The sequence below is a fragment of the Lagenorhynchus albirostris genome, chromosome 13 (genome assembly GCF_949774975.1).
Source record: "Lagenorhynchus albirostris chromosome 13, mLagAlb1.1, whole genome shotgun sequence".
In the NCBI taxonomy this organism is placed as follows: Eukaryota; Metazoa; Chordata; class Mammalia; order Artiodactyla; family Delphinidae; genus Lagenorhynchus; species Lagenorhynchus albirostris.
In genome coordinates this window covers 26,989,293-27,000,346 of record NC_083107.1, presented here as the reverse complement: position 1 = coordinate 27,000,346, position 11,054 = coordinate 26,989,293, and the positions used below count along the sequence as shown (strand labels likewise).

General features: G+C 44.9%; 1 protein-coding gene across 1 annotated transcript; it reads left to right on the top strand.

Moving 5' to 3' along the window:
• Positions 1-6,023: 6,023 nt before the first annotated feature.
• On the top strand, positions 6,024-11,054 carry NOTO (notochord homeobox). Its single transcript, XM_060170027.1, has 3 exons — positions 6,024-6,456; positions 8,879-9,093; positions 10,896-11,054. The coding sequence occupies exons 1-3, from the start codon at positions 6,024-6,026 to the stop codon at positions 11,052-11,054; spliced, it is 807 nt and encodes a 268-aa protein (XP_060026010.1).

Sequence of the window (11,054 nt, the reverse complement as noted above, 5' to 3'; positions counted from 1 at the left end):
AGGGAAACAAAAGCAAAAATAAACAAATGGGACTACATAAGGCTAAAAAGTTTTTGAACAGTGAAGGAAACTATCAACAAAAGAAAATGTAACCTACTGAGTGGGAGAAGATATTTGCAAATGACATATGCAAGAAAGGGTTAATATCCAAAATATACAAAGAACTCATACAACTAAATAGCAATAAAACAAACAACCCAATTAAAAAATGATCAGAGGACCTGAATAGACATTTTCCCAAAAAGACATAACAGATGGCCAACGAACACATGGAAAGATGCTCAACATCACTAATCATCAGGAAAATTCAAATCAAAACCATAATGAAATATCACCTCACACTTAGCAGAACGTCTATTATCAAAAAGACAACAAAAAAAAATGTTGGTGAGGATGTGGAGAATAGGGAACCCTCATGTGCTTTGGTAGGAATGAAATTGGTACAGCTACTATGGAAAACAGTATGGTGATTCCTCACAAAATTTAAATAGAACTACCATACAATCCAGCAATTCCAGTTCTGGGTATTCTTCTGAAGTAAAAAAAACACTACTTTGAAAGCATATATGCACATCTATGTTCATTGCATCATTATTTACAATAGCAAGATATGGAAGCAACCTAAGTGTCTATCCATAGCTGAATGGATAAAGAAGATGTGGTATATATACATATACAATGGAATATTACTCAGCCATAAAAAAGGATGAAGTCTTGCCATTGCAACAACATGGATGGATTTAGAGGGTATTACGCTATGTGAAGTAAGTCAGTCAGATAAAGACAAGTACCATATGATTTCACTTATATATAAAATCTAAAAAACAAAACAAATGAATACACTTAAAACAGGAACAGACTCAGAGATACAGAGAATTAACTGGTGGCTTCCAGAGTGGAGGGAGGGAGACGAGTGAAATGGGAGAAAGAGATTAAGAAGTACAAACTTCCAGGGACTTCCCTGGTGGTCCAGTGGTATAGAATCCGCCTTCCAATGCAGGGGACATGGGTTCGATCCCTGGTTGGAGAACTAAGATCTCACATGCCGTGGGGCAACTAAGACCACGCGCCACAGCTACTGAGCTCCCACACCTCAACTAGAGAGGCTGCGTGCAGCAAACTACAGAGCCCACATGCCCTGGAGCCCGCACGCCACAACTAGAGGGAGAAAACCCACAGCCACAACTAGAGAGAAGCCCACATGCTGCAACGAAGAGCCCACACACCACAACAAAAAGATCCCGCATGCCACAACAAAGACCTAATGCAGCCAAAAACAAAAATAAATAAATAAATAAATAGAAGTACAAACTTCCAGTTATAAAATAGATAAGTCATGGGGGTATAATGTACAGCATAAGGAATATAGTCAATAATATTGTAATTACTCTGTATGGTGACAGATGGTAACTAGATTTATTGTGGTGATCATTTTCAATTATACTTCAGTAAAAAAAGAAAAAAAGAAAAAAGATTCCATTGTATGTATAAACCACGGTTTGCTTACCCATTCTTCCATCAATGCACACTTGGGTTTCTTCTATGTTTTAGCTATTGTGAATAATGCTGCTATGAACATGGGTGTGTAAATATTTCTTCGAGACCCTGCTTCCAATCCTTTTGGGTATAGACTCAGAAGTGGAATGCCTGGATCATACGGTAATTCTATTTTTAATTTTTTTTTTTTTTTTTTTTCAGTACGCAGGCCTCTCACTGTTGTGGCCTCTCCCGTTGCAGAGCACAGGCTCTGGACGCGCAGGCTCAGCGGCCATGGCTCACGGGCACCGCCGCTCCGCGGCATGTGGGATCTTCCTGGACCGGGGCACGAACCCGTGTCCCCTGCATCGGCAGGTGGACTCTCAACCACTGCGCCACCAGGGAAGCCCTTCACTGTAGTTTTGATTTGCATTTCCCTAATGATTAGTGATTTGAGCATTTTTTCATGTGCTTATTGTTCTTTCATATATATTCTTTGGAGAAATGTCTATTCAAGTCTTTTGCCCATTTTTGAATCAGGTTGTTTGCTATTTTGTTGTTGAGTTTAGGAATTCTCTATATATTCTGGATATTAATCCCTTATCAGATATAAAATTGCAAATATTTTCTCCCATCCTGTGTGGCCTTTCTACTCTGTTTATAGCATATTTTGATGTACAAAATTTTTACATTTTTTGTTGTTGTTGGGTAGAGTGTTCTGTATTTGTCTGTTACATCTAGTTGGTTAATTGTGTGTTTAAGTCTTCTATTTCCTTACTTATCTTGTCTCCATTTGTTCTATCCATTATTGTAAGTAGGATATAAAAGTTTCCAACTATTATTGTTGAACTATTTCTCCCTTCAATTCTGTCAATTTTTGCTTTGTATATTTTGATGGTCTGTCATTAGGTACATAAATGTTTATTATACTTCTTCCTGTATTGAATATTTTATTAATATATAATGTCCTTCTTTGTCTCTTGTAACCCTTTTTTTTTTTTTTTTTTTTGGTTTAAAGTCTATTTTGTCCAATATTAGTATAGCTACTCCTATTCTCTTTTGGTTACTATTTGCATGGAATATCTTTTTCCATCCTTTCACTTTCAACCAGTTTATGTCTTTGCTTGTCAAGTGAGTCTCTTGTATAGAGCATATAGTTGGTTCATGTATTTTTATCCATTTTGCCAATATGTCTTTTGACTGGAGAGTTCAATCTATTTAAAGTAATTTAAAGTAATTGATTATTACTTTATTGATAAGGAGTGGCTTACTTCTGTCATCGTGCTGTTTTCTGTATGCCTCATAGCTTTTGTCCCTCATTTCTTACAGTATTGTCTTCTTTTGTGTTTAGTCAATTTTTTGTAGTGAAATGTTTAAATTTCTTTCTCATCTTCTTTTATGTATATTCTATAGCTATCTTCTTTGTGGTTACCATGGGCATTACATTTAACTTACATCCTAAGTTATAACACTCTAATCTGAATTTATACCAGCTTAATTTTGATAATATACAAAAACTCTGCTTCTTCACAGCTCCATCCCTACTCTCTTTCAGTTGTTGATGTAACAAAATTACATTTTTATATGGTGTGTGCCCCAAAACATAAGCTAATACTTATTTTAAATGCATTAATCTCAAATTATGTAGAAAACAAGATTTGGAATTACAAATAAAAATTACAGTAATACTAGCTTTCACACTAATAATATTTTCTTCAAATGTGTTAGTCTCAAATCATTTAGAAAACAAAGTACAGTTACAAACCATTATTATAATTAATTTTTAAATTTTTGTGTATTTAAATCAATCAATATTTTCCTCTATTGATTCAGATTTTGACTCATCCTTGAAAAGTCTTTTTTCTAACACCTCCACAAAAATCAATTCCAGACCTAAATATAAAAGGTAAAATAACAAAGAATTTTAAAAATAACAGAAGAATATCTTCATGACTTTGGATAGGCAAAGGTTTCTTTTAAAGGACACAAAAGCAGATGATTAAGCTTGATTAAAATTAGTAATTTTGTTCACCAAAAGAAAACTTTAAAAGAATGAAAAGGCAGGCCGCAGAGTGGAAGAAGATATTTGCTTATATATATATATTTAACAAAAGACTTGATTCCAAAATATCTATCTCTATCTATACATAAATATTCTTACAAATTAATAAGAAAAAGATAGTAACCCAATGGAAAAATAAGGAAACCACTGGAACAGGCGCTTCACACAAAAGGGGATATCCAAATCGCTGATAAGCTTAAGAAGAGATGCTCAACTTGAACAGTCTTCAGGGAAATAAATGTAAATTAAAACAAATTTTGCTAAGGGTGAAATAGCTAGGGGATTTGAACCTAGGCAGTCTGTTAACCTCTCTTGCTCTATTTACTTATATGTAAATTGAGGATATTAATGTCTATACCCTCAGGAGCTTACAGTTTGAGGAGAAATAAGTGAAACAACAGAATATAGATAACTATGTACTGAAATACAGTGAATTATGTATGGAAAATCCAGACCTAGAGACAGTGACCATATTTTTTACCTAAAACTCAGCACAAACATACTTAACAAAATGGTCATACACCTTCCATCTTACAAGCTTTTTCTTGTTCTTTGTCAACTTCCCCTGATTCCAGGGTGCATGCTGTTATTGTAAATAGCCTCTCTCCTCCCCATAATAGCTAGCATGTAGCTAAAAACTCAATCTCATTCAACTCTTGTAAGAATCCCATTAGGTATGATTTTCTCACTTAAGAGACCATTCCCATTTTATAAGAAACTGAGGCTTAGAGTGAATAGGCCACTTATCTGAAGTCACAGAAAAGTTCAGTGACAAAGTTGGGATTTGAAGCCAGGTTTGTCCAACTCCAAAATCCACATTTTCCATCATCTTGCTCCACTGTTCCCTGACTGCATAAGCTGCTGTCTTTGTGGGCCCAAAAAAGTGGGTGTGTGTATCCAGGCTCACAAGGCCTGCTTCTGGTGCCTTGGCACTGCAGTCTGGGTGGGTCCTGGGTGGGGTGGGGGGTAACACAGCCCCTCCTTCTTGGAGAAAAAGCTCCTCCAAAAGAAACACGTTGAGAAATGGAATGGTGTGTGTAAGATTTGGGAGTTATGGGAGGGGGGAGCATCTAGAACTTTCCAAATCCCAGTGGGTCTGACCTCACGTAAGACAGAGTCCTTCCCATCCATGCCCCATCCCTAGGGCGCTCATTCCTGTATCCTCATCTCTGACCCTGCGTACTCTGGTCAGAACACAGTAAGCCTAGACCTGGGATCAGATCGGACGCTTGCACATCATTTTGCCCACAATCTCACGTTCCAGGCTGCCTGGGGGGTTGCTCAGAAGGCAGGGCCGGTAGTTGCTGAATTAGGAAGTGGGGGAGGGCAGGAACCCAGCAAGGTTCCTCCAGCCCTTACTTTGCAGAACAGACAGGGCATGTTGGTGTTCCAAACAGCTGACACCTATGGACAATGCCACTGAACTGCACCTCGACCTGGTAGAGTGGTTTCAATGTTAGGCATTGATTTGGGGAGGCAGAATGCTATGGGAGCCTGGAAGGCAGGAATCCCTCAGAACTCTGCAATCACAGCATAGTGCTCACCGGCCAATTCTAAATGATTTACATGCATTACTCATGTAATCACACAGCAACTCCATGAGGTACCTACCATCGTTATCCATTTTACAGGTGAAGAAATTCAAACAGCAACTTGTAACTTGCCCAAGGACATGGGTAAATACTGATTATCCAACTGTAAAACTGGATACAAATGCCTGCCTTACACCTACATAATTCAGGTTTTGTAGGACATCAACTCTCATGCATTTGCAATAAATTAGTATTTCTTAATCTGGAACCATTAATGTTTTTACCCTTCTACTTTTTTGAATACAGGAAAGATTTTTCCAGTGGGCCCTAAGTAATGTGGGTGCAGAAAGTTCCTGGAAAGACTCAAAAGAAATTGGTAACTACAGCAGTGTCTCCAGTCAGGGAAAGGTGGGAAATTTACATTTCACAGTGGTTAAACAAGATATTTAAATTAATTTTTTTTTTTAATTTAAGGGCTTGCGCAGTCACAGGTGAGTGTGGCCAGGGGCTTCTGCTTCACAGACAGTGAGAGGATGAGCTAAAGCTTGAAGGCAAAGCTTAACATCCATCTACACTGGCAGGGTGGCTCGCCCAGGATCACCAGCAAGTCACAGCGAGCTCAGGGTCCTTTACCCGACAGCACGGGCTGGGGTTGGGGGTGGGATTTTTTTAATGCGTAAGGAGGGAGGGCGCTGGGGTACACGGAGCTTTGGGACTTTGCGGGGTTGGCTGCGCCCGGGAGGCGGTGCCTGGGCTGCGGGAAGAAAAGGCCCGGGCAGTCCGGCCCCGCCCTGTCCAATTTAAGAGACCTCGCCGGCAGCGGCGGCTGTTCCTGGACAGCAAGGCTCGCTCCCTTATTTAAAGCAGGTGTCCTCACTCTCTTCTCGCGCTGCCCACACAGCCCAGAGGCCCCCGGCTCCCCTCCCTGCGCCCGTCCGGGCAAGGGCCGCGCCATGCCCAGCCCCGGGCAGCGAGGCTGCCGGCCGCCCGCTACCTCGGGCGCCCGGGTCCAGCGCCCGCGCTCCAGCTGCTCTCCCGCGCCCGCGTCTCCCGCGCCCGCGTCCCCCGCGCTGCCGCGCCGCTCGGCAGGCCCAGGCCCACCCCGTGCAACCGGACGCCTCGAGTCCTCCTTCTCTGTCGAGGCCATCCTGGCCAGACCCGACCGCCGTGCGCCCGCCATCTCCTCTCTGTCTGTCTCCGCCGGCGCTGCCGGGGGCCTCTGGACCGCGCCCGCCCGGCCTCCCGCTCCGGCTCTGCCCAGCGCGTACCCGGCTACGTGGCTGCCCGCCTACCTGAACGCGGGGCTCGACCAGCGGTGCCCCCAGCTCCCGGTGCTGCGGCTGCGCACCGCCCACTTTTGCGGCCTCCAGGGCCTCGGCGTCACAGGTACGAGGTGGCGGACGGCCGCGACGGTGGGCACAGGGTAGAGGAGAAGTCCCCGAGTTTGAGAGCCACACACTGTTAGAGTGGGTGGAAACGCTATGACCCTTGAGCCTGCCGTTGATACCGGGCGGAGAGAGGGACCCAGACCGGGTGGGAGGCTGCCCGGCCCGCCGCTGAGGTGGGAGAAGGTGTGTGTGGTGAGGCGGGTGCGGAGCGGGAGGTGAGGGCGGGCCAGAGGGGGCTCGGAAGACAACTAGGACCAGCGCAGGGCTGCAGGGGGCCCAGCCCCGCGTCGCTGGACGAGGGATTGGTAGAGGCCCTTGCTCCCTCCCACACCCGCTTCGGATAATGCTTGGTGGCGCAGGCTCTTTCCCAAAGCGGCTCTCGTCGCGAACCCAGGGTCCGGTCTTAGACGGGAGAAGCGGATGCTGCCGCTGGTACCCTCCAGCGAGGAGCTGTTGGGAGTTAGCCGACGCGGTTACGGCTCTGCGCCTGCTTGCTTATAGCTCTTAGAGTGGTACCTTGGGGCTCTGGGTCCTTGGAGCGCAGTCACTTAAATCCCAGCGAGACTTTAACCATTGAGGTAACTTTCTCCTCTAGCATTAACATCCATCTACACGAGTTTCTGCCATCTTTGGCTCTCTGGTTCATGCATCTGAGTGGTTCCCATGAAGGAAAACAGAAGCAAAGTTAGTGCAAGCATTATTGACCCATACCAAGATCCTTGTAAGACAATCTTACCTGGTTCCTACTTCCTGGGTTCCCCCCATCCTGCATCTCCTCAACTCCCTTCAGCTGGCATTTCTCCTAACCATGTGGGAGAGAAACACTGGTCTCCCAACCCCATCCAAATTCGTGCCATGAATAAGAGCCACAGCCCTCACTCCAAGCCACCTTTTTCTAACATCCCCACACACCTGAGGTTTGAATTGCAGTTTACGACTTTGTATATGGTTGTCTCATTTTCAAGTTAGTTTTTGCATGGGTATTACATCCATACAGTTCAAACTTCAAAATGCTAACTGAGATATAGTATGGAAAAGAGTTTCCTTTACCACTCCTGTCCCCCAGCCACCTGGTTCTCCCCACCCCGCAGGCAGCCAGACACCAGTTTCTTTATTCTTCCAGTGGTATTTTATACCTGCACACACGTATATATGTGTGAGAATAAATATATATATACATACATAAACACACACACATTCTTCTAACCCCCATACTAGACACACTGCTCTGCACCTTACTGTTTTCACCTGACCGTGAATCAGAGATTTTTCCTTGTAAGTCCATGCAGAGCTTCTTTGCCACAGAATGGTTCATTGTTAGGATGTACCATATTTTAAATCTGGCCCCATTGATTGTTCTTCATAGTTTTCTATTAATGCTTATGTTTATGGTAAGCCAGGTGAGCCCAGTGGTTTGGGTCTTGGGCAGCCAGGACTCACTCCCTTCACTGGGGCAGTTTCGTTTGCCAGCCCTGGAGCCTCCCCAAGGCTAGTGGGAGCTGAGCAGTCTTAGCACTGCACTTGCCAGGCCTCTGTCTGGAACACTTCCCTCCAAGCTAGCCCAAGGGCTTACTTCCTCACTCCTTTGGAGTTATGACTCAGGTACTGCCCTCTGGCAGACCAATCTCCATCTCTGCTGGCCCACAGCTCTATGAGCTGAAAAGCACCCTTGTGTGCATTAGAAAAGGTCACCCCCTAACTTCAAGCTGGCACAACACCTTGTCAGGCAGGAAGAATTGGCCTGTGGAGAGTGGTCAGAATTTCAGACTCCACTTACCCTCTCAGCTGGGTACCTGTGTGCAGGGCACAAGCTATACATAGTGGCCCTGTTCAAGTGTCAACTTAGTGAGGTGCCTACCTTTCTAAAGATACAAACTATCCCCCCTCCCCCTCCCACACACTTAACCCTGTCCTTCCCTGCTTTATTCTTCTCACTAGTGCTAATCCTTTTCTGACATACTCAATATTTTACTTATTTGCCTTTTTTTTACTATTAGGGATTTTCTGTTTTGTCCTGGAACCATGCCTGAAACATAGTAGACATTCAAAAAGTTGAATGAACAAAAAGGATGAACCCTCACTCTTTGTTCAGAAGCAGGTCTCTTCTCTGCTCATCCCATAGGGTTTTCCTGAAGTAGCCAAGGAAAGGAAAGGAGAGATGGAGGTTTGGCAGCTCCTCTTAGGGCCAAAGATTATGCCACTCACTTGAAGAATAATGGAACCCGAAGCGGTCTCACAACACTGTCCCTTCTTTCTCATTTGTTTTACTTCTGCGCAGTCTCTTCCCACCCTGCCTTCTTGCTGTGTTACCTGGCCAAGGGTAAGACAGGGCAGTGGAGCTGTGAGCTTGTTCTCTCTCCTCTAAGATGAGAAGCTAGGGGGTTACTGGCTAACCTCTCCTCCTGCTAATTGCTCTTCAGGCTTGGAGCTGGCTCACTGCCTAGGCCTCTGGGGTCCCCGCAACTGGGCCCAAGCTCAGGACCTTCAGGACACTGAGAGATCCCAAAAGAGGGTCCGAACCATGTTTAACTTGGAGCAGTTGGAAGAGTTGGAGAAAGTGTTTGCAAAACAGCACAATCTAGTGGGGAAGAAGAGAGCCCAGCTGGCAGCCCAGCTCAACCTTACAGAGAACCAGGTGAGAGCAGGGACTCCTGTGGGGCCCGGGCTGTACCTAGGGACAGATACTACTCTCTCAAAGACCCTGAGTTGGGGCTGGGAGGAATTTATAGGCCTTCATCCTCTGTGCCATGCCGATGGGGGAGACAGGCCCTAACCACTGGCACACTCCCTTCCCTATATGTTGAGAAAAATAGTCCTATTTGAAATCACATTATGGAAACAACACATGGTGTTAATCTAGAACTTTATAATGTAATGTCTCCATGCTAAATAAGGAGCTGACAGTGAAATTAAGTAGGTATTCAAGGGACTAAATATTAAAAATAATAAACATTCCCTTGACCTCATATTCCCCTCTGGCTACTGCATCATCTCTCTGCTCTTTTCAGAGGCAAACCTATCAAGAACTGGCTATGTTCTCTGTATGTCCTCACCTCCCATCTACTCCTTAACTCATTGCATTGTGAATTCTTTACCTACCATTTCATTGAACCTTCTCATCAAGGTCTCTAATGTCCTCCATGTTGCCAAAGTCAGCAGATGCTTTCCTTTCCTCATCTTACCCCACCACTCAGTACAGGCAACCACTCCTTCTCTTAGGAAATACACTCTTCTCTTGGCTTCCAGACACCACACTCTCTTGGTTTTTCTCCTGGCTTTTTGGTCCTTTCTTCTTGGTTCCCTTTGTAGGCAACTCTTCTCTTTGTGACCTCGAATTTTCCTCCCTAGCTGATTTAATCTATCCCCATGGGTTTTAAATACTATCTGTAAGCCAGTGACTCCCTAATTTTTATCTTCAGCCCACCTCTCTTTCCTGACTTGTACATCTAACTACCTTCTTGCGGCCTCCACTTGGATGTCTTGTGGGTAGCCATTTTAAACTTAAGTCAGAACCTCAATTCTTGATTTTTTTTTCTCCCCATATCTCTTCCTTTTCCCACACATGGCACCACCGTCCACCCAGTTGCTCAAAACACTTAGTCATCCTAGATTCCTCTTTCTCTCCCACTTCCAATCCATCAGCTAGCCTTTTCACTTCTACCTCCAAAATACAACTGGAATCATTTCATTTCTCTCCATTGCCCCCAGTTCCAAATGGGACTGTTTTTCTCATCACACAGGGAAGGGAGCGTGCAGCCCCAGCTCTCACTAGATCCCTGCAATAGTCTCCCCAGCTATCTCCCCAAATCTGTTTATATCCATTCTTCACACAACTGCCAGATGTGCAATTTACTTGACATGTAAATAGGACTGTGTTTCATCCCACTTAAAAGCTCAAAGTTGACACTTCTAACCCATGGCCTTCACAGTTTCCCTTCCTTTGCTTTCCCCTCTCAGATGTGCCTGCCATGCTGTCCTCCTTTTTGGTCCTCAGACGCTCCAAGCTTGGTTCCCCTGCCCTGGCTTGCTTTTTTCTCTGTCCCCATCGGGCTGGCCTCTCATCCTCTGAGCCTCAGCTTAAGTGCTGGTTCTTCAGGGAGGCTCAAACCCCTCTTCATACCCCCTTTTGTGTTTATACATTTGTTTCCATGTTTGTTATTAGTCTCCCTCCACTGGACTATGAGCTCCATGAGGGCAGAGATCATGCCTCTACTGCTCACTATTATCACCGTCACCTAGGGTGATGCCTAGTTCATATCAGGAGCTCAATAAATATTTGCTGAGTGAATGAGTGGTGACTGGCATTAGAGGGAAGGGTGTGCTTCCCTTAGAATGAAGAGTAAATTTTGACCAGAGAGGAGTGGGGACTGTGGGAATGGGGGAAGCAGTGGGAACTGCTGGTCACATTCTGATCTCTTCTCACTGCCTCAATTACAGGTGAGGGTCTGGTTCCAAAACCGCAGGGTTAAGTATCAGAAGCAGCAAAGGCTGAGACTGCCAGCTGCATCTGCCATGGCTGCCTCCCCGGATGAGCCCTCCAGCAGCTCCAACACCACCATCCAGAGAGAAGATGCAGAGTCAGGAGTGGACAGCTGA

Excerpts from the sequence above, each read along its gene's own strand:
- NOTO (XM_060170027.1), top strand. The coding sequence starts at position 6,024 with ATGCCCAGCCCCGGGCAGCGAGGCTGCCGGCCGCCCGCTACCTCGGGC. Across the intron at positions 6,457-8,878 it reads CCAGGGCCTCGGCGTCACAG|GCTTGGAGCTGGCTCACTGC; the intron begins GTACGAGGTGGC and ends ATTGCTCTTCAG. Across the intron at positions 9,094-10,895 it reads TCAACCTTACAGAGAACCAG|GTGAGGGTCTGGTTCCAAAA; the intron begins GTGAGAGCAGGG and ends CCTCAATTACAG.